Source organism: Sus scrofa, chromosome 14 (genome assembly GCF_000003025.6).
Source record: "Sus scrofa isolate TJ Tabasco breed Duroc chromosome 14, Sscrofa11.1, whole genome shotgun sequence".
NCBI classification, from domain to species: domain Eukaryota; kingdom Metazoa; phylum Chordata; class Mammalia; order Artiodactyla; family Suidae; genus Sus; species Sus scrofa.
Window position 1 is genome coordinate 45,236,057 of NC_010456.5, and position 24,128 is coordinate 45,260,184.

Below are 24,128 nucleotides of genomic sequence, written 5' to 3' on the forward strand. Positions count from 1 at the left end.
ATGAAACATAACATAAAGAAGAAACAATACAGTTTGGAAAATGTCTGACGTTCTTCTAAAATAGGATCACTCTTCATGCAGAAAACTTTGAACTATGCAAAACCTAAGACTCGGGACTACAAAGAAAAAAATATTTATGGGTAACTAATTCTAGATTGAAGAATGAATTTATTATATTTGGTGGGTTTTTATTACTTTCTTATACTCATTCAGTGATGTGCATACCTCTTTAAAGAATCATATACAATCAACCTTTGTATCCTCAGATGATTTAAACTACTCATTTTTTTTTTTTTTTTTTTTTTGTCTTTTGTCTTTTTTGTTGTTGTTGTTGTTGCTATTTCTTGGGCCGCTCCCGCGGCATATGGAGGTTCCCAGGCTAGGGGTTGAATCGGAGCTGTAGCCACCGGCCTACGCCAGAGCCACAGCAACGCGGGATCCGAGCCGCGTCTGCAACCTACACCACAGCTCACGGCAACGCCGGATCGTTAACGCACTGAGCGAGGGCAGGGATCGAACCCGCAACCTCATGGTTCCTAGTCGGATTCGTTAACCACTGCGCCACGACGGGAACTCCTAAACTACTCATTTTTAAACACAAACATAACTCAAGTTCCTGACAAATGACTCTTGTTGCTTACAAAAATGAACTCTTAACTTGAACCACATAAAAATTTTTAAACAGTGATTTTTCAATAAAACCTCTGCTTCAATCTTTGGGGCACAAGGCCACTCTGGAGTTAGCAAAGCTTTATTGATTCTCCATCATCCAGGACTGACTGAAGCTGGCTAGGGTATAATGCTTATGAGGAATTAAAAAAAAATATATATGTAAAAGGACTGGTCAGTGTGCCCCATGAGGTCCCAGGAGAGCTTCAAGTTTTTCTCTGAAATATCATCTCCAAAACCACAACATACTTCCTTGTCCTGCTTCAAAATTCTTTATCCAATAAATGCTGCCCTCCTTCCCCACCATCCACTATTAAGCGTACATTAAACTTCACGAAATGTACTCAAACTTTTGTGGTAAATGGGGTACACAGTCAAATATGTATGCATGTAGAAATATACATTTAGGGGTCAAATTGAGAAGTGACAGAAAAGTGATGGTGTTTAGGGAAGAAGGATCCGTATGAAGGAAAACAGTGAAGGAATGCTTTGGCTCAGGACAGATCCGAGCTCAGGAAATCAAGTTATGAGCGACCCAACCTCAAAAGAAAATAGCCAAGGGGCTTAATAGGTCACTTCTGGAGGACAATGAAGAGATGGGCTTGGAGTTTCCATTGTGGCTAAGGACCTGATGTTGTCTCTGTGAGGATGGAGGTTTGACCCCTAGCCTTGTTCAGTGGGTTAAGGATCCAGCATTGCTGTAAGCTTCAGCATAAGTCAAAGATGTGGCTCAGATCTGGTGTTGCTGTGGTGCAGGCCACAGCTGCAGCTCCAATTCGACCCCTGGCCTGGGAACTTTCACATACTGCAGCCATGGCCATAAAAACACAGTGAAAGAGAGGGAGAGAGAGAGAGAGAGGAGGATGGGAGGGAGGGAAAGAAACAGGGAAAGAAGGCTTGCCTTAGAGCCAAGGGTTTTTACTTTGGACAGAGTTATGACAACTAGAGATACCTGAAGACTACTGAGTAAGTACCTTGTTAAACTCAACTTTATTTAAAGACTTGAGACTTTTAAAGACTTATGAGAAAATAAGATGTAATGAAATCCATGGCCTTAGAAGAATTTCTCTGCAAACTCTTGCAGAGTTCACTTTAGGAAATGGAAAATATTCTAACCCTCCCCCAGGGCTCAGCAGTAAAGCAGAGTGATAAAGAGGTCAGGTTCTGGAGTCACAATGCCTGCCTGGGTTCACAGCCTGTATCTGCTACAAACAGCAGTGGCATACCAGCCAGCTACTGAAACCTTGGTTACTTGACCTTAGTTTCCTCACCAGAAAAGGTTGCTGTGTGGAATGAACGGGCTCCCACCTAGAGCACCTACAGTGACCAGCACACAGAAGTACTAGATATTTGCTTACAATTACTATGGGTGACACTCCTCACTACTTGTTATCACAGGAATGGAAAGAATCTCATTAGCTTGTAAGAAGACTATTATCTGAGATTCAAGGAAATCAGACACTTGAAATGTCCCTTGCGATGATCACTAAATTTTGAATTTTTAAATACCTTGCCAAAATTGTTTCTCATCTTCTGGCTGAGATTAAGTTTGTATATCTAAGAAGTTTTTGCTGAAATGCAAAAGCATACTGACCAGGGAATTCAGAGACCTCATAACACTGGGTAAAGTAGACCTCAGAACTCAAGGGTCCTAAAAGTAAACGGTCTTGGAGCCCTTGGCCAACCAACTCACCCCATGAGGTTGTCAAGTGTGTAATTCTATCAATGCTATACAGTGACAGTGCACACAGCACTAGAGATTACCCAATAGAATAAATGTTGGAAAAGGACCCAAATTTAACTTCTTGAGAGACAGATAGGGATCTAAAAACTCTAGGGACTGTGGTTATGTGTTCATCATGCTGAACTGATGCCCTTGCAGGAAACTGAAGTCTGATGGGATGTACTGCCAGCCCTGTGCCTTGATTGTGGTCTTTGGTCTGGGACAGTGAAAGCCTCAGCACTTGCTGTTAAATGACTCTTGACTCTTCTATAATGTAGTCATCCTGTGGCTACTGTGCCTTTAGGATGACACTGATGACTCTGAGTATAGACATTTGATTGTCTTTGCCCCATGACCTCCTCCCAGGACTACAGTGACAGGTGGCCCCCATTCTGTCTTTGTTAATGGAGATTCTGGGTTGTTTGTTTTTCATTACCACCAGAATGGCTATTATCTGCCACACTGCCTGAGATCCATTACTGCCAACGTCTTTCCTTTTCCCTTTCCTGTCTCATGCCTCTCCATGCTTCATCCAACACTGCCATCTTTGTGTGACAAGGCCATCCTTCTATGAGCATAAAATACCCTTTCCATCCGATCAGACCCTATCTCTCCCTTCTCTTGAGACACCTATGCTCATCAGCACAGGCCGTTGGGATTGCTACTTGTGGCCAAAAGAGCATGGGATTAGAAATCAGAGAATGCAGGCTCAGTCACCATTCATTCTGCCACTTACCAGCTGTGTGACTTTGAGTAAATAGGAAGCTTATGTACAATGTGTACACTGCCCATTTCTCAGGGCTACAATGATGAGTAAATGAGTGCATAAAGGGTGAAATCAAAGGGTACTGTGGAATAATTTCAGCTCCTTCTAGGAATGAAGAAGCAATTCCAGAAGCCTGACCGTACTGGGAGGCTGGCCTCCAGAGCCAAGGTTTTCCTTTATTTAATCCACTAAAAGCCTGAAAGCAATTCTGAATCTCATCCTAATAAGCTCTCTAGAACAGTAATATCTCTTGTACTAACCCTATTTATACAGCCCTTTTGAACTTACCAGATCCATTATTCATGGATGGAATGTTACCTAAATTAGATGTTTCAAAAATCATTCTTTCTTTTCTCATTAAACAAAAATACAGAAGAATAAAATAAATTTAAATCACCCATAATTCCACCAAAAGAAAAACATTCTGAACATTTTAATGAATCTCTTTCTAGGCATTTTTCTCACTTTTATTATATATAACAGTATTTATATACAAATTTGGTAACTGCTCTTTTCCATTAATAATATATCAAATGTTTCCCCCAGTATTCCAACTTAGTTTTCAAATGAAGAATATTATGAGTCTATTTCAAGTTTATATGGACATCACAAACCAATAGAAAATTCTAAATATCAATTTTGGGTATATTTTAGTTACCCCCCCACCCCAAGAGTTGAATTTACAATAAAGGGAGTTTCATGCATTGGTAAAATTCAACAAATGAGTAAATATAAAATGCTAGAAAAATAAAACTGAGTACACGTAAGTAAATTCAAAACTACAAATATTATATATAGATTACAGGTCATATCACCTAGAATGTCATTATTTTCTCTCACTGGCACATTTCTGGATATATTTAGGGTGCTAACAAATTAACAGAAACCACGAATAAGAGCCACTATGGATAAGTGGCTAATCAAAGTTATTTACTGCCTTCATTCAAACCAGCAGCAGAAACAAAGAAATGCTGTGTTCTAGGAGAAAAGAGAAGTAAAATTTAAGGCTCTATAAGGGGATGACCTACTTTACATTCATGTGTCACTATAAACCAAGCAGTAGCCTTAAACTGAGAAAATATGAAAAATATTCATCATCACAGTTTATCTACAATTTTAAAAAGTTCTACAAAACACAGTGTTATTCTCCATGAAGAGAAGAAAGCCAAGAAAAGAGCAGATTCCCTCTTACCTTTAGTAAACTGAGGGCACTACTTACAAAATAGACTCTTAAAAACCATTACTGACCTTTTGCCCTTGGATAAATATTGGTATGCATTTTCTATTTTAAAATATCTATGCCAAAGACAGATGAGACTGCCAAACTTAGGAGAATGTACAAAAGAACTTCTACAAACCAAAGAGATAAAAACAATGAGTAATGGATCTAAACAGTCAAGTCACACAAGAAATTCAAATGGTTAATTAATAAGAAAAGACATTCCACTTCACTAATAAAGAAATGCAAATTTAAACAAGAGGCTATTTTCTGTGAATCAAATTGGCAAAAATAAAAAGATTTTTAAAAATATAGGAAAATGAATACTTTCAAACTCTTAGAGCACAATCTGGCAATATCAAAATTTTAAAAGAGCATGGCCTTCCAGCAATCCTACTGTAATAAATTTCCCCTAGAAAAATAGTACTCTAAGGCATAAAGACTTATGTACACCCACCTTCACAGAAATATTATCTGTAATAGACAAATTAGAAAATACCCCATATACCTAAATTTACTTATCATTTACAAAATGCTTAAGTAAATAATGCTTATGTCCACACTAAGAAATTTTACTCAGCTTTAAAAAGAATGGAAAGGGCATTAAATAACAACATAGAAAGATGTTCATGATGTATCACTGAAAATTAAAGCTAAGGGCAGAACCATATGTACAGTATGATTACCATTTGTTGTGGAAAACAATAAATAATAGAAGTGATATATTTCTGTGTTTTTTAAAAATTTATTTGAGTATGTATAAGAAAATTATCTGGAAGGATAAACTAAATCTTATCTAGTTTCTCTCTGGGGATACAGATATGTGATGACATGAGATAGAAACTAAGTTTTTAATTTATAAATTGCTGAATTTTTTAATAAACAGATTGTAATTTAAAAATAAAGAAGTAGAATCCTCTCAAAAAATTAAAATGCAATATATTCTTATATGAAAATGTTTGTTTTGGTCACATTAAAATATTTTAAAGTACTTCAGCTCATCTATTAGTGAGTTAGGTAGCTGCATGCTTGATAAGTGGGCTGTATAGTTAAAACCTGATTATTTAATATAATAACTAAGCATCAAATGTGAACACTCTGCTTACCTCTTTAAGTGATAAATTTTGTGTGTATACTGTCCCTTTTCTCCATCCTTTTCATAAGGTTCATTCTTTAAAACTTCAATTCCTTCACCACCACCGGTCTCATTCTTACTGGCTTCTGCAACAGAGTAAAGCTGCCCAACCTGATACTGAAATAACAAAGAGTACAGAACTTCAATAAGTCAGGAGTAACTGCAGAAACTTCCTACGCTGAAATCTTACTATAAAGTACATCCAAACCATTCAGCACATATGCTCTATATGAAAACATGACTCAAATTAGAAATTAATATGTTTAGAGAGACAAACACCAGATGATCATACAGCAAGAAACCATAATATTTTACAAGATTTCCATTATTTAAGAAAACTGTTAGTTACAAATACTCTGGTACTTTAATATATCCACTTATCCAGACAATATCTTGACATTTGTTTCAGTTTTTTTTGTTGTTGTTGTTGTTGTTGTTGTTGTTGTTGCTATTTCTTGGGCTGCTCCCGCGGCATATGGAGGTTCCCAGGCTAGGGGTTGAATCGGAGCTGTAGCCACTGGCCTACGCCAGAGCCACAGCAACGCGGGATCCGAGCCGCGTCTGCAACCTACACCACAGCTCACGGCAACGCCGGATCGTTAACCCACTGAGCAAGGGCAGGGATCGAACCCGCAACCTCATGGTTCCTAGTCGGATTCGTTAACCACTGCGCCACGACGGGAACGCCCTGTTTCAGTTTTTTGAGTAATAAATAAATGTTTGTATCTTCTAAAGCATTTTTACATCTATTATACCTCACTTAATTTCACGAAATTCTAAAGAAAGTACAGCAGGAACATAACTGTTACTTTGCCAAATAAGAAAGCTGGGCAATCAGAATACCATTCTCAATAAGGAGGAGGAGGAAGATAAAAGTGTAATAACAAAAGCCTGCAAATATGAAGAACCATTATAGCCCAAATTGTAGTAGACTTCTGGAGTCTTTTTTCCATGACCTATGTACACAACATACCAAATTTGGCCTTTGCCCACCTAAATAGAAAGAGTATTGGGTACCCAGGGTCAGAACTGTTAGGCGTGAAGTTCTCCCACAAACAGAAACTGTTTTTAAAGTATTTATAAATATCCAACTATTACCATAAAAGGCAAGAAGTTGCTGACAGTGGTTTCTACTTTATTTTAAAGTGAATAGAAATTCTCAGTGGCCTGCACTGATACCTATGTGTGGGCAGTACTGCTCTATACCAACCTGGAGTTTCTAACAGCTCCAATAAATGATAAAAAGCAAATTCTTGTGTTCTAATTTCTTCTAATGACTCAATCATGGCATTATCTCTAATCTCTTCAAATTTGGCTAAATTTCTTCTTCCCAATGAAGATGGCCAAAAGAAGTAATTTTTCTTTTCCAAACCTATTTTCAAAGAAAAGCTACCTCTAAAAACTAATAATTCAAAACTAACATTTTATTTGAGGAACAAAAAATAGTGGAAGTTGTAAGCTTAGCAAATCTTTCTTTTTTTTTTTTTTTTTAATCTTTTCTAGGGCCACACTCGCAGCATATGGAGGTTCCCAGGCTAGGGGTCCAATCGGAGCTGTAGCCACTGGCCTACACCAGAGCCACAGCAACGCGGGATCCTTAACCCATTGATCAAGGCCAGGGATTGAACCTGCAACCTCATGGTTCCTAGTCGGATTCATTAACCACTGAGCCATGATGGGAACTCCAGCTTAGTAAATATTTCTATTTAAAAAGCCCATGGGAATATGATGCTATCTTGTAGGTTAATTTACACACACACACACACACACACACACACACGTATACACCCTTAATTTGGAAGGGTTCAGGAAGCTAAAACCAAACATATCTTAACTGCATCAAAAATAAGTTTTTATAGAAATTTCAGACTGAAGAAAGGGCTGTATTTCTTCTTTTGGCTTTTGTGATATAACACCAGGATTTGTCCAGTAATGCTACAATACTTAAGGCCTTCAAAGTACAGTTTTTAACAGTGTCATATTTTAAAAACAGGATTAAAATCTCTAAGTCAAAGGGTAAATCTGATCTTGGTCAGGAACAGCGTAACAAAAATTTACACAGAAAACAACTAAACAACAGTATCCAAAAAATGTTATTAATGGACTGATATTTTGCAGCATGTTGCTAGACTTTCATTCTCATTTTTAAGAATAACTTAAAGACAGAAGGCATGTTCACTAAGTCTGAACATAACATAAAGCTGAGATTATTTTGGGTGATAATGCTAAGACTCAGAACGATTTCAACAAATTGATCCAACTAGCTAAAACCAGAAGAAAAAATTTAACAAACAAATGTCAATCTCCACATTCAAGTTCAAACAATCAATTATACAAGTAAGGAACAGGGGTGCCTGGCTTGTTTCGAGTGTTTTAATAATACACTTGAATACAGAAACCTCAGACACTACTGAGATGTATGCAGCTGTGTTCAAGTCTGCATTCAACAGTGCCAGACAGCTACTCATTTCTAGTTCCTGCATTTTATTTTATTTTCTTGACTGCCTTCTGTCAGCTGTCACGTCTTAGGTTATCTGTTTGTTTTGTCCCACTTCCAATTCACTGCTTCTAATCTAGTGTCAGCTGTAGGAAAAGCAGATAACCAAACAAACTATACAAGTTACAGAAGGGCTCAAAGGGTTTTATGGGTTTCACTACACCTATCTTGATTTCTCAGAGGCCATCTCTGCTTTTATCCTCATTCCTGGCTATAATGCAGATAGATACAACTGCAGGACAGGCAGGTTATGAATAGGTGATGTATTTCTGTATCACGTGCAGATCAAAGGAGACATCTCTCAGGGTTCTGTGCTGGTCAGACCATGTCTTGAATACTGTTTTTGGTTGAGAGCAATTATAATACATGCTGTATTAGTGAAAAAAACTGGTGAGGAAGTCTAGGAGTTGTGTTATATTAGGCCAAATGAACGTGCTGGGAATGTTTAACCTTATGACCTCCTGTACAGAAGATGGAACAAAAGGGCTGGGGGAGGAGAGAACTGCCAAAAGCCTGGTTACCACATACAAGACAGAACAGGCTTACCTCCCTTTGCTTAAGTGGAAGAAACTCTAAACAACAGGCAAACTTTATAGGAAAGCAGATTTTGGTTTAAAGAAATGACAAATGTTTAAAATATCCAACAGTAGAGTAGGCTGCTTCTCTAGCAGATGACTCAATCCTAAAGTGTCTAAGTTGAGGAGTTCCCGTCGTGGCGCAGTGGTTAACGAATCCGACTAGGAACCATGAGGTCGCGGGTTCGGTCCCTGCCCTTGCTCAGGGGTTAACGATCCGGCGTTGCCCGTGAGCTGTGGTGTAGGTTGCAGACGCGGCTCGGATCCTGCGTTGCTGTGGCTCTGGTGTAGGCCGGTGGCTACAGCTCCAATTAGACCCCTAGCCTGGGAACCTCCATATGCTGCGGGAGCGGCCCAAGAAATAGCAAAAAGACAAAAAAAAAAAAAAAAAAAAAAAGTGTCTAAGTTGAGGCTGGAACCTCCTTTCTCTGGGATATTGTAGACAGAATTCCAGCACTGGGTAGGAGATTAATCTACATTCTCAGACCCTTCCAAAACAAGGCAGTTTGACAGAAATTCACTTATAATTAATTATCTCTGACACATCATAATTCACTTTGTCACATAAGCTGCAAAGTAAAAATGAATACAATAAAAATATGACTTTAGATTAACATATCAAATAAATTATATCAATAATACAGAAGCAAAACTCACCTCCTGAACAGAACATGGCAAAACCACACGGCTAAAAAGACAAAAGGATAAAAAATATGTTACACACGAAATAGCTCACTTGAAGACATAGATCTCTATCTACGCTTAAAAGAGCTTCTACTTTAAACTCAATGATAGCAGAGTATAAGGTGTCATTTATGGGAGAAGGTCTTTGAAATGACTACAGCTCTAAATAAGAGTTTTTAAATGGGGGAAATAAAACTACCATTCCTGGTTCTCAGTGATCACTTGCCTTTAGTGTCCTCATTGTACCAGGACCCCAAAAACTCAGCTGTAGAACTTCTTGTGAGGAACAAAGGAACAAGAGAAAAACTCATCACTAAAAATTGCAGGGTAGAGGATGGATTACTTGTATACCATCTGGTCAGGTGGCCCTCATGAAATTTTTAGTTAGGTTTCATTCTCCATCTACATACTATGCATTTTATTTTTATGATACATGAATGAATGCTTCTAAAAATTATTTCACACTACCCAATTATCCCTCGATTTTACTGAGAAAAGCAAGTAAAAGGCTCTTTAGAGTTAATAAGTAAAAAACTTTACAATGGAAAATACTTTGAACCTTATAATTATAATCCCTTCCAGGGTAGATTCAATATAAGGTTGCTGTGTTTGATCTTTCCAACAGAGTTTATTGTACATACAACAGGACACGTATGAAGGCACAATGATCCTGAAGATGAATTTCAAAAAGAATACTATGATGAACTATTGCATATCAGGATATTGCACTATATCTCCAGATTTTTTAATAAGTAAGTACTTTCACACGTATTTCCACAATAATCCCTGAAAGCCAAGGCCATCTATGAATTTCAATTGTCTCATGATAATAGCTGGTGCTCAAGATAGCAACTTTTTTGCTGGGGGGGGGGAACGACTTGTTCATTCTCAAACTTTTCCCTCCTGACCTTCAAACTACCACAGTAGTGTCATTTAAAATTTTATTTGAGGAGTTCCCGTCGTGGCGCAGCGGAACCATGAGGTTTCGGGTTCGATCCCTGGCCTCACTCAGTGGGTTAAGGATCCAGCATTGCGGATCTGGCGTTGCTGTGGCTCTGGTGGAGGCCGGCAGCAACAGCTCCAATTAAACCCCTAGCCTGGGAACCTCCATAAGTCACAGGTGCAGCCCTAAGAAAGGGCAAAAGACAAAAAAAATTAAAATAAAAAAATAAAATCTTATTTTAACTCTTTCCATTATAAGGACAGAGAAAAAATATTATGGAATTCATGTCAATTTTCATTTCATAGAAAATCCCCAATAGTTTTCCAACTTCTCTTCAGCTATGTTTCCCACCTCCTCCTCATTCCTCTTTATTCTCCTCAAACATTGATGCTTGAAAAAACATGTCTCATGTCTCTAGTCATTTCCTACTCCTTGACTACTGATAATGGTCAACTAAAGACAATGAACATTCTCAAAGTCACAATGGTTAACTAATTTTTATTCTCATCAAGAATAAACTTGTTATACTAAATCCTACCATACTAAGCATTTTAGCTGTTGCCTCAGGGTACACACTAATTTGCTCACTATTTCAGTAACAAAAAACAAACTGGGGTAGAGAAGTGCAGTGATCAGGAGGAAGACTACAATACAGGATGGGAGCATATTTCGTTAAGATATGGACAAAGATAGAGGTTGGGAGCATATTTTAAGGGCCTGGAATACAATGGTAAGAAATCTATTAAATTTATTAGACAACAAGGAACCTGAAATTTATTACTTCCAAGGTAGGTTCATAGCTACAGCTAACCTGAATACGTCACCTGTAGGTGATTAAAAAGACTGAGAAGCAGGAGGGTGGGGAAAAGCCATTTTTGGGAGGCAGGGCAAGGATTTACAAAGCCTGAATCACAATGCTGGGGTGTAAAGGAAACAGAATGAAGGATAGAGAGGAAACAGTTAAAGAAGTCCCTGAAGTTTCACAAAGCCAAAGAATCACTTCTGAGTAATTTTAACAACTACTCACTAGCAGGAAGATCCCTATTTTTATATAACAACACTTTCAGGAAACTTACTGCACAAAATCAAAGTGACTGATAAAGAAATTCTGAATGAAAGATGAGTCAAGTAACTTCAAGATTTGCTTGAGAAAAAGTAAAAGAGCAAAGAAATAGACAAGCTGTGATTTTTGTATTATTACTCTAAAAGCAGCACTCAACTTTTAGAGCAATTTGAAAAATCTCAAACTTCTCTGAAGACCCTCATGAAAATAATTTTCCAAATGGATCTACCAACAGTTCTTTAAAACAAGGACTTTACCCTAACAGCAATTTCATCTGTTGCTTAAGTAACAAGTTGACAGGAACTACCCACCCTGAAAAAAATCATTTCTAACCTTTCAATTCATGTCAAAAATAGATGGTATTTCTTAAGACAACAAACATTTGCCAAAGTATTTTTCAGTTTACCAACATCCTCACATCAGAATGACCTATTCATTGCTCCTGACCAAAAACTATTTTAGAAAGTTGATGTGTAAGCAGGAAGAATCTTTTTTTTTTTTTTTTTTAAATTAAACATTGAGTTCTTACAGTGGGCTAGACAAGATGCTGTGCCGGATACTGGGAATACTTAAATAAGAAATAGCCTCTGCCATCAAAAAGTCTAGGAGGAAAAAAGTCTAGGGGAGACATACATGAGGAGTGAACATCAAGAAATGTAACTCATAACTTCTTCAGAAAAATATTACACCTTGAACACATTTCAACATTTGTTACCTCTGTACATTAAAATTTTTATAATGGAAGTAATGATTCACAAAAAGCATAGCATGCAAATTCCCAATGAGAACTGCTTTCCATGAGTTAGCATTGATACTACTCACATAACTGTCAAAGGGATCTAGTGCACAGTTAATTCACGCTTTAGGAAGGAGAAAATAATAAAAGAAAAATAATTCAATCTATGATCTAAAATCCATTCTACAACTCATTTGCTATGTGACTTGGGCCAAGTCAACTTCCTTCTGTTTTATTCCCTCCAGAAGTCTTAAATATCTGCCACCTATCTGCCTTACAAAGATGTCAGAGTAATATATGATAACTCTTGCATGATATATCGTACAAATTACGTGGAAGAGAAATTTTATAAATCCAAAGTTCAGTACTATAAGATTTAACTGAAAATGTGCCTTTTTTCATGATCCCTGTCACTAATAATTGTTCATTAACTTACTTAACAAATATTTATTGAACTCTTATGTGCCAGAGACTATGAGAGTAAGCAAAATAGATTCATGGAGATTACATGCAGTGAGAGAATACATCTAGTAAAATATAAAAATAATAATTGTGTTGCATGTTAGATGGTGGTAACTGCTAGAGAGAGCAATAAAGCAGGGAAGGCAAACACCAAATGGTGGGTAATGCAATTACATCTTCAGAGAGGAATTACTTAAGGTGATATTTAAGCAGAATCCTGAAAGAAGGAGGTGAGTTAGTGAGAAGTGGGAAGAGCACTTCACCAAGAGGGAACACCAACCAGAAAGGCCCTGAACTGAGCTTTTTTTCCTGCAGTACTAGTGAAGGAACAGTAAGGAAGCTGAGCCTGAAATCGGCAAGGGAAGGACAGCAGTAACTGAAATCACTTCACAAGTGTTAATGCCGTGGCGTCGGCTTTTATTCTCAGTGAGATAAGGAGTCTGGAGAGTTTTAATCAGAGAAGCGAAGAGTGACTTTTTAAAATTAGTCTGAGAACTAACACTACAAATAAGCTGTCTGGAGTTAGATAAATTAAGACAAAAATTTTAAAGAGTTTAAAATGAAAAGAGCATTTGAAAAACCCAAGAACTGACCACACTCAAAATCCCCAGTTGCCCAAGGGATCCTGACAACACGAACCAGCTGTGACGGCTGAACATTCACTGCCAACCACATTTCCTGTGATATTCACAGGCCTTGCCGGTAGGAAATGCCATTAACTTTTCAACAAAACTACTGCGCCGGTATGATGCACCTGGAAACCCTTCTATTAGACCAACCGTACGTTAACGCTTCATCTAAATCCCGGAACCTGGAGTGTTATCCTATCCCAAAGATGTGAAAACTGAAACACAGAGCAGAGGGCTGACTCTCCAGTTTTAAGTCAACTGAGCTGCCCAGTGAAGTGCAGGTTTTCGGATTCCCGACTCTAGTAATAACTTCTGGTCGCCTACACCCCACCTCGAGTCCCGACACCAGGGCTGCCTTTACCTGGCAAGCCCATCTCCCCCGGGCTACCGGCAGGCTCCACCCCAGACGACAAATCACAGATCCACTGCGTCTCGCCCACCCTCGGGCTTCGGCTGGATCCCACCCAAGAGCTTGGGGGTAGGCCCAGTCTCAAGACTGGGGTGGGGGGTTGGGGAGAAGGCGGGTCCCGGCGGAAACTCGCGGCCGCGCCTTCCCCAACCACGCGCTCCAGCCGGGACCCTGCCGCCTCCGCCCCGAGGGAGAAGGCAGCAGTGTTACCACGGCAACGCCGCGGGGAGTGTCTGTGGACGCAGAGCGGAGGGGCCTCGAGTGGGCCGGGGGCGCGGGCCGAGGGGAGGGGGCGCGCGCAGGGAGCGGCCGACCCGAGACTCGCTTCTTCTCAGGAATATTCTGCCACATCTCAATAAATGAATCTCCCATTACTGCAGTCCCAGAATGTCGCTCACGTCCACCGATTCCACTTACAATTCTTTAATCAGCACCATCTTCCTGGAACCCCTCACAGCTGCCGCCGCTACCACCACCGCCGCCACCGCCGCCGCTACCGCTTCTTACAGCGCCTGCGCGACCCCGCCTCCCAGCCGCCCGAGCTGCCTCGGCGCTTGCGCGTCCACACCCTTCCGCCGCGTCAGCGCGCGCGAGGGGCTGGCTCCGCCCCAGTCTCGCGCCCCACCCTAGGTGCGCGAGGCCTCCTCTGCGGCTGCGCGAGCTCGGCGCGCTGTCGCTCTTCTGACGGCTGCTCCTCCTTACAGTCGGGTTTTCTCGCCGTCGCTTTGCAGTCTACGCACTCTGGTGAGTTTTCCAGTCAGTTCCCTGGAGGTCGTTTCCGGGAAAACTGAACCTTCTCTCGCTGCTTTTGAGAGGAGGCCCACCTTCTTGCCAGATACCTCACTTCCCAAGTCCGTGATAATTACTCGGGTCGGGGAGGCAGACGCCACCGGGTTCTGCCCCGCTCTCCAGTCCAATCAGGTCCGCCGTGCGGGCTTCGCCGGGTTGGCGGCTCACGCGCACGTTCCCCAAGCCCATCCCCAAGCCTCGAACAGCTGTGGCCACACGAGTTCTCTGCGCCCCAGTCCCTGCTGTCCAAGAGTCCAGAGCCCCGCCGTGGCCGTGACCCAACTGCAGGAGTCCTCTCGGGGGAAAAGGGTTGCTTGCCTCAGCACCCGGGAAGGGGCTGTGTTTTGGGAGACCTTAGCGAGGCCCAGGCTGCAGCTAAGAGCCAGGAGGTGGACCTCGGGAGAAGTTGTAGCCCAGGGTCACTCGCTTTCTCTATGCCAGTCACCGTAGTAGGCCCGGGGGATCCTTCTGAAAGCAAAATGCGCAGTCTCTGTGCTCACCTGAAAACAAAAGAATTTGGCGTCGTGGTACGAGGTATTCTATGAGTAAGGTACAGTAGGGTAATGGGGAGGCAGAGTAATCAAGGGAAGGACTCTCAGGAGGCCACGTTTTAACCTAGTATTTTAAGTAGCCCAGCCTGTGAAGATGGGGAGGCAATTAGTGGAAGATAAGCTGTGAGACTGAAATAAGTTTAGGGTAGTAGTTGAGCAGATAGATGGCAGGTGTGGCTAGAATGCCTTAATAGGCGGTGGGGGAGATAAGCTGGGACTAAATAGATCACCAGGCCGTAAAGGCAGTAAAGAGTATGAATTGTATTCTGAGAACCATAGGAAGCTGTTTGAAACGTTATTAAAGGAATTTTTAAAATCATTAAAACACTTTCATATAAATTATATGAATACACCCACTGGAGTTAGGGCTGCCTCAAACAAACAAAAAAAAGTTTCTTGCCTAAAAGCTAGAAACTTCCTCCTAAGGAGGTCACTGGGATTCATTGACTTTCTGTGATGTGTAACACTATTAACACTAATTATTGTGTTGCTGAGGATTCAAGGAAACACATGCTCTTATTTTCCAAGAGCTGAGAAACTGGGAATAGCTTCTATTGATTGGGCATCTTTTATTTGCGAAGTACTCTGTTAGGTAATGGAGATGTTTTATCTCATTTCACCCTTGGAACAACATTATGAGGTAGGCCTTTTTGCATTGCTTTACAAAGGAAAAATGTTCAGAGAGCCAACTTAAATGACTTGTGCAAAAATCACTTAGATTGTTTACAGAACCAGGTTTCAAATATACGTTTTACAAATTTCAAAATCTTTTCTTTCCAGTACACTGGCTTTTTTGTAGATAAAAATAAATCTGGTCTTTCCAGTGCACTGACTTTTTTCTAGGTGAAAATAAAAAGTTGAAGCATATGGACAATCTTTAGGACAAACAGTTGTATTCAATTATGGCTATGGTCAAAACCTAGATGATACTTAAAGAATAGTCTACAAATTTGAATACTCCTGTATATTAGTTTTAGGAAATCTTTTTTTCTTTTTTTAAGGCCTAGAAAGGTAATATTAATTGCCAAACTTACAAGTAGTCATTTTATGTTGTAGTTTCTCCCCAGTTGTTACCCAGGCTGAAAATATAAATAGCTTTAAAAACGTTGACATGCTTTATTAATCATTAAGAAAAATTAGGATGTTGCAGAACATTTGTGTAACTTTTGAAGTCTTCTCACGAGTGTCCACTAAAACCATTCTCTACATAGTACAGTTACTGCTCATAGGAACATTAATGTTTGTAAAATAAATGAAGAGACAGTGTGCTAGGTAGATTCAGGGTACAGTGTGGACATTGTTTCCTTTTACTATCTAAAGATTCGTAATAAAACACTCAATTGAAAACCACAAGATAATTAACCAGTGTAGATATATTTATTGAGGGGAAGAAAACGTATTAGTTCAACATTAGCAAGGTTGATAGAAACCATGTAATCTGTATATCTAAATACTTGTACATTTACACCTGCTTAAAAGATAAAAATGGCAGAATAAGGGAATATTGAAGAAGACTAGAGAGTAGGAAAGACATGAACTATCACTCCAAAATGAGAATGACATATAAAGAGAAAGACTACCACACATGAAAAAAAAGCTAATGCGTTGTGTGGCACTTTCTTATTTTAAAACTACAGATGTTGAATCTTGTGCATTTTTGAAAATATGGACATAGTGGTGGGATAGAACTTACTAGTTATTGTTTCTGGATGTAGAAAAGTTCCAGCATCTTTTTTTAAACCTAATGTCTATTGTTCCTTGTTCTTTACACACAAGATGTCCTATTGAATTTAATTCTACAAGCCTCATATAACTAGTTTTATTACTTCTCTTATATACAGTTCTGGAACAAAGAGCTCATTATAGTAAAAATGTTGGTAGATTTTACTGAGGCAAAGCAAAAGATTTTGAACATGAGCAATGTTTGGAACATTTACACAGTCGATAAAGTATAGCTCTGGTCAAAGAAATTTGGATGGTCCTTTAAATATTGTAATTGAATATGGCCTACCCCCCCCCAGCACCCGAAGAGACATTCTTAACCTGGGATCCAAAGGCCTTTTGGTGGGTGCTCCTAGGGCATTAGTGAACCACTGAAATTATATGCATAATTTCATGTGTATGTTTTTCTGGAGATGTCTATAGCTTTCATTTGCCTAAGTTACTCTGCATTTTGTCATCCTAGTTTCTTCTTCCCATTCCAGAATTATCTTGAGATATTTTTATGAAAACCAGAAATATTTCCAAGAATGCTCTAATATTGTCAAACATTATGTCATAGGTCATATTGTGCTGCTGTTGGAGAGACAGGATTGGGCTTTGCAATAGAAAGCCCTTTGAATCCCAGCTCTGCCACTAGCTGGCTGTGTATCTTGAGTAAATTATTTAATGTCTCAGAGGATAGTTTATTCGTCTATAAAAAGAAGCTACTGATATCTACGACATAGAGTTGTGAAGAACAAAAGATGTAAAGTATATCATACACATTGCCTGATAAGTATAAGGCAATCAGTGAATGGGAATCATTTTAAAATTTTACGGCTTTGGGAGAGCAGAACAGTAATTTAAGATGTAATTAAGTTCCTCCCCTACCTTCATCTCTAGGGATCACTACTGTCATTAATCACTATTCATCCTAATGCATGAATAGAAATGCACATATATGTACATACATTCATATATATGTTTTGGTATATGACTATCATTTACCGTTTCATATGCAGTGTATAGTGTAGATTTCTGTTCTTTTGTATTACCGATATTTGATATTGTCAGAATTTTTTATTTTTGCCATTTTATTGGTTTTAAAATGCTATCTTTGCATTTTTCTGTAGGGTGAGGATCTTTTCATGTTTACTGGCTGTGATCTTATTCTTTGCTCATTTTCCTCTTGGTTTTAATTTTTCTTTTTGATTTGTAGAAGATATGTCATTTTGGACTAGAAATTCCATGTGGATTACATGCACTTTATATATTTTCTTTCCATATGTGGATTATTGTGTTACTTTGTTTACAGCAAGATTTCTCTATCTAGTATTGACATTTCCCATCAGATAATTCTTTGTTGTGGAGACTGTTCTGTACCTTGTAGAATGTTTAGCGACATCCCTGACCTCTATCCACTAGGTGCCAGTAGCATCCCTCTAGTCACAACAATCCAAAATGTCTCCAGAAATTGCCCCCTGTATCCCTTGGGGGACAGAACTGTCCCTGGTTGAGAACCACTGGTTTATAGTGACTCTTGTACAAGAGTTATTTAAGAAAATTTTATCCCGCTAACATTTTGGGTTTTTTTCCTATATGCCAAGTCTTAAGTGTTTCATATGACCTATTTACTCATCACAATATATGTAAAATAGGTGCTATTATTATTCCTGGGGTTTTTTGTTTTGTTTTGTTTTTTTGCTTTTTAGGGCCACATTGGCGGCATTTGGAGGTTCCTAGGCTAGGGGTCTAATCAGAGCTACAGCTGCTGGCCTACACCCCAGCCATAGCAAGGCAGGATCTGAGCAGCATCTGCGACCTACACCACAGCTCACACCTTCGCCAGATCCTTAACCCACTGAGCGAGGCCAGGGATGGAACCCACAACCTCATGGTTCCAAGTCAGATTCGTTTCTGCTGCACCACAACAGGAACTCCTGTCCCTGTTTTTATGAAGAAGAAATCTTATGTTTTCTTATGTGGAAAAGATGTTAATCACCTTTACTGAGCTGAAATGTACATACAGTAAAATGCACTCATTTTAAGTGTACAATTTGAAGTGTTTTGTCAAGTATATATACTTCTTGTAATCCTTACCACAAACAAGATACATGACATTTCCATTGCTCTAAAAGGTTTCCTTTGCCCCTTTCTAGTCAGTTCCCCCACACTCCCAGCCTCAAGCATGTGCAGAATTGCTCTCTGTAACTAAATTAGACTTGCCTTTTCTAGAATTTCATATCGTTGAATATACAGTTGACACTTGAACAACATGGTTTTGATCTGCACAGGCCCATTTATGCACATATTTATTTCAATAGTAAATACAATCCTGCACAATCCTTTTTGGTTGAATGCACAGATGCGTGACCTCAAAGATGGGAGGGTCCGCTGTGGGACTTGAGCATCCATGGATTTTGGTATTCGACGCCAGTACTGGAACCAATTTCCTGTGGATACCAATGGATTACTATGGTATGTCTTCTTACACTCAGCATGTTTTTGATTTTGAGATTCATTAATGTTGTGTAGTTCAGTCCTTTTCATTGCAGAATGACATTCTTTTCTATGGCTATATCAGATTTTGTTTACCCATTTACTTGGTGATGGACTTTTGGGTTCTCCCAATATTTGGCAGTTATAAACAAAGCTACTATGAATATTTGTGCTGAAGTCTTTCTGTAGATACATTTTCATTTCTCTGGGAAATTTTTCTCTTGAATTATAAGGGAAGTGGGCATTTACCTATAGGAGAAACTGACAGATAATGGCAAAGTGGTTGTGCCATTTTACATTCCCACCAGCAATGTAGAAGAGCCAGTTACTTTATATCCCTATGAACACATTTTAACCATTCTAGTGCATATGTTGCTGTATCTCATTACAGTTTAATTTGCATTCCCCTGAAGACTAATGATGTTGAGCAATTTTTCATGTGCTTATTGCTCATTTGTACATCTTTTATGAAGTGTCTTTCAAATCTTTTGCCCATTTTAAAATTGGTTTTCTTATTATTGAGTCAACAGTTCTTCATATATTTAAGATATAAGTTCTTTCTGAGGTATTGTGAATATTTTCTCTCAGCAGCTTACCTTTTCGTTTTCTTGTTGGTATATTTCAAACAGCAGAAATTTAAAATTTTGAGGAAGTCTGGGTTACTTTTCATTTTATGATTGATCCTTTTTTGTGTCCTACCTAATAAATTTCTTGCCTGCCCCAAAGTCACAAAGATCTTTTTTTTGCCTGTGCCTTTGGCATGTAGAAGTTCCCAGGCCAGGGGTCAGACTCTCTCCAAAGCAGTAACCTGAGGCAGTGCTGAATCCTTAACTCACTGAGCCACCAGGAAACTCCACAAAGATCTTGTTTTGTAATTTTTCTTCTAGAAGTTTTAAAGTTTTACCTTTTATATTTAGCTCTGTGATGTATTTCAAATAAGTTTCCCCCCCCTCACTTTTTTGTGGTAAAATAGGCATAATTTAATATCTCAACAATTTAAAATTTTTAATTTCATAATGTGTATCCATCTCTTTTCATCTTGTAAAACTGAAACTCTGTGCCCATTAAACAAAAAGTCTCCATTCCTTCTCCCCAGTCCTTGGCAACCACCATTCTACTTTCCGTCTATCTGACTGACTACTATAAATATTATATAAGTGAAATCTTTCAGTATTTGTCTTTTTAATAACTGGCTTCTTATTTCACTTAGCATAATATCCTTGAGGTTCATCTTATAGCATGTGTCAGAATTTCCTTCTTAAAGCTGAATGATCTTCCATTGTTTGTATATACCACATTTTGCTTATCCATCTATTGATAGACACTTGGGTTGCTTTTATCTTTTGGCTATTGAGACTACTGGCATACCTCTGAGATAGTGCAGGTTTGTTCCCAACCACCATGGTATGAAACAAATATCACAATAAATCAAGTCACATGATTTTTTTGGTTTCCCAGTATACTTAAAGTTATACACTATATTATAGTTTATTAACTGTACAACACCATTATGTCTAAAATAATGTACATATCTTAATTTAAAAATAATTTATTGCTAAAAAAAAAATACTAACCATCATCTGAGCCTTCATTGAGTTTTGATCTTTTTGCTCATGGAAGGTCTTGCCTCATTGTTGATGATCAGGGTGGTGGTTGCAAGGCTAGGGTGATTGTGGCAGTCGCTTAAAATAAGACAACAATGAAGCTTGCCACATCAATTGACGTTCACACATGGTTTCTCTGTAGCATGCAATGCTGTTTGATAGCGTTTTACTCACAGTAGAACTTCTTTCAGAATTGGAGTCAGTCTTCTCAAACCTTGCTGCTGCTTTATAAACTTAAGTTTATATATATAGTGTTCCAAATACTTTGTTGTCATTTCAGCAGTTTTCACAGCATCTTTACCAAGAGTAGTTTCCATCTCAAGAAACTTCTTTCTTTGTTCATCCATAAGAAGCGGCTCCTCATCCGTTAAAGTTTTATCTTGAGATTTCAGCAGTTTGATCACATCTTAAGGCTCCATTTCTAATTCTAGTTCTCTTGCTATTTCTACCATATCTGTAGTTACTTCCTCCAATAAAGTCTTGAACCCCTGATTATCTGTGAAGGTTGGAATCAACTTCTTCCAAACCCCCATTAATTTGATATTTTGACCTCTTCCCCTGAATCATGAATATTTAGAATGGTGAATCTTTTCCAGAGGCTTTTAGTGGACTTTGCCCAGATCCATCTCAGGAATCTTTATCTACTATATTTCTTAAGTAATAAGACTTGAATATTGAAATGATTCCTTATCCATGGGCTGCAGAATGGTATCTGTCTAGTTTTGTTGTACCTCTCCATCAGAACGCTTGGGTGACCAGGTGCGGTTAGTGAGCAATAATATTTTGAAAGGAACCTTTTTCTGAGCAGTAGGTCTCAACAGTGGCTTAAAATATTTAGTAAACCATGTTATCCATAGACATCTGCTGTTAAGACTTTGTTGCTCCATTTATAGAGTTCTGCAAGAGTAGATTGAGCATAACTTTTAAGGGTGCTAGGATTTTTGAAATGGTAAATGAGAATTGACTTAAATTTCAAGTCACCAGCTGCATTAACCCTTAACAAGAGAGTCAGCCTTTCTTTTGAAGCCTGACTTATAAAAGTCCTAGTTGGTGTCTTCTTCCAATTTAAGGCTGTTTTGTTTACATTGAAAATCTGTTCAGTTATTTATCTTAGCTGGAGCTGCGGAATCTAAATTGCTGCGGCTTGTACATCAGCACTTGCTGCTTTAAACTTAAACCTCGTGAACCAGCCTCTAAACTTTTCTTGTATAGCTTCCTCACCTTGCTCAGTCTTCACAGGTTTGATGAGATTGAAGAGTTAGGGCCTTGCTGTGGCTTAAGATTGGCTTAAGGGAAAGTTATAGCTGGTTTGTCTTCTATCCAGCATGAGCAATAATTCACAACATAGCTGTTTAATGCAAAAGGCCTAGCTTTTGGCCTATCTTGGTTTTTGATATGCCCTCCTCACTAAGCTTAGTCATAGGTTTTGATTTTAAGTGAGAAACTAGGACTTTTCCTTTCATTTGACATTTAGAGGCCATTGTAGGGCTATTAGTTGGCCTAATTTCAGTATTACTGTGTCTTGGGGAAAAGGGAAGCCCAAGGAGAAAGAGAGAGATGGAGAACAGCGGGGCAGTGGATGAGGCAGAACATACATTTATCGCTTAAGTTTACTGTCTTATTTAGGTGCAGTTTGTGGTGCCCCAAAAGAATTACAATAGTAACATCAAAGATTACTGATCATAGATCTCTATAACCAATATAATAAAATGTTAGAACTATTGCGAGAATAAAATGTGACGCAGTGATACGAAATAGGGCAAATGCTGTTGGAAAAGTGGTACTGATAGATTTGCTTGACATAGGGTTGCCATAACCTTTCATTTCTAAAAAAGGTGTTTTTTTTATGGCTTATTTTTTTTAATTTTTTTTTTTTACAGAATAAAATACATATATTTAAACACAATTACATTCACACAGATTTTATATCATGGATCTTAAGAAACAGATTAACTCCCTCTGGAGAAGTGGAATGGAAAATATGCTGAGACAAATAGGAAATTTATTCTATGCTTTATCCCATTTTGTATGGCTTTCATCTTTACTATTTAGTATTATCTACTACATTTCAATTTTTCTTTAAAAATTAGCATTATATTAAAATTGTGTATATTGTGCAACTAAAATTTATAAAGAAGAAAGCCTTATATACCATTAAATATTTTATATAGCATAATAAAAAGAATAACTTAACTGGTAAGAATAGCAAAAATAATACACTCTCTGAAAATAAGTAAAATAGTTCCCATAGTAGCACAGTGGTTAACGAATCCAACTAGGAACCATGAGGTTGCGGGTTTGATCCCTGGCCTTGATCAGTGGGTTAAGGACCCTGCGTTGCTGTGAGCTGTGGTGTAGGCAGACCTACACCACGCTGCTCAGATCCCGCGTTGCTGTGGCTCTGGCGTAGGCTGGTGGCTACAGCTCCAATTCAACCTCTAGCCTGGGAACCTCCATATGCCACGGGAGCAGCCCAAGAAATGTCAAAAAGACCAAAAAAAAAAAAAAGCTAAAATATAAAATGCATAAATTGGTTAAAAAACAGTGTAACTATATAAATATGTCCTCACAATTTGTTATATCTTATTGATTCTTCAATATAGGCATTACACCATTTTAGGTGATGTGATAAACAAGACATTAGAGACCTTACACTGTACCATGGAGAGAAATGGTTATTAATAATACAATTGTAGAACTATATTATTTAATTTTACAGTTGCATTATTATAATTATCATAAATTCTTTGATGGAGAGGAAATCAGAATCAGATCTAAGGAGACTTCAGCATTCCAAGAATGATGTCAAATGACCCCCTTCATGGTGGATTATGCACTTATTTACTATGAGATGTATTTATTCTCCAGAGATTCCTTGTTCGTGTATCAATTGTAGATTTTTGGTTTGCAGTTATTCTGAAGTTTTGATATGAGTCTATATATATATGAGATTGTTTTAAGTTGTTGTTCTCTTAATTATAAGTTCATCTCCATGTCCTGCATTTGTACCCACCTCTTCTCATGATTTCCGATTTGGGTGGTATAATTGTGCATGGATGATTTTGTATCTTTACTGTATATATACCTTTACTGGTGAGCCTTGTCATTTGTGGAATTTTTGTTTCCTGTTGCTGTCTTGTCTTTTCTGCCTGGAGACGTTCCTTTAGTATTTGTTGTAAAGCTGGTTTAGTGTTGCTGAATTCTCTCAGCTTTTGCTTATCTGTGAAGGTTTTGTGAAGGTTTTGCTTTCTCCTTCAAATCTGAATGAGAGCCTTGCTGGGTAAAGTAATCTTGTTTGGAGGCTTTTTTCCTTTCATCACACGTTAAGAATATCATGCTACTCCCTTCTGGCCTGCAGAGTTTCTGCTGAAAAATCTGCGGATAACCTTATTGGGGTTCCCTTGTATGTTATTTCTTTTCCCTAGCTGCTTTTAAGATTTTCTCTTTGTCTTTAATTTTGGCCAGTTTGATTAA

The 24,128-nt window shown here is 38.5% G+C and overlaps 1 protein-coding gene and 1 long non-coding RNA gene across 6 annotated transcripts in view; one reads left to right on the plus strand and one right to left on the minus strand.

The window, feature by feature from the left end:
- Positions 1–14,033, minus strand: part of PITPNB (phosphatidylinositol transfer protein beta) — a 64,385-nt gene extending 50,352 nt beyond the window's left edge. For both annotated transcript variants that reach the window (XM_005657336.3, XM_001927781.5), the window contains exons 1-3: positions 13,928–14,033; positions 9,242–9,272; positions 5,484–5,629 (exon numbers count right to left, since the gene is read on the minus strand). In XM_005657336.3, the coding sequence (XP_005657393.1) occupies positions 5,484–5,629; positions 9,242–9,272; positions 13,928–13,947 (197 nt within the window). In that variant the 5' untranslated portion in view covers positions 13,948–14,033. The remainder of the gene's footprint in view (positions 1–5,483; positions 5,630–9,241; positions 9,273–13,927) is intronic.
- The window catches only part of LOC110256863, an 89,211-nt gene continuing 79,203 nt past the window's right edge, over positions 14,121–24,128 (plus strand). For 2 of the 4 annotated variants that reach the window (XR_002338913.1, XR_002338911.1), the window contains exon 1: positions 14,123–14,254. This is a non-coding gene — a long non-coding RNA (uncharacterized LOC110256863). Of the gene's footprint in view, positions 14,255–24,128 lie in introns of all 4 variants that reach the window. The other 2 variants (XR_002338912.1, XR_002338910.1) reach the window with 2 other exon arrangements.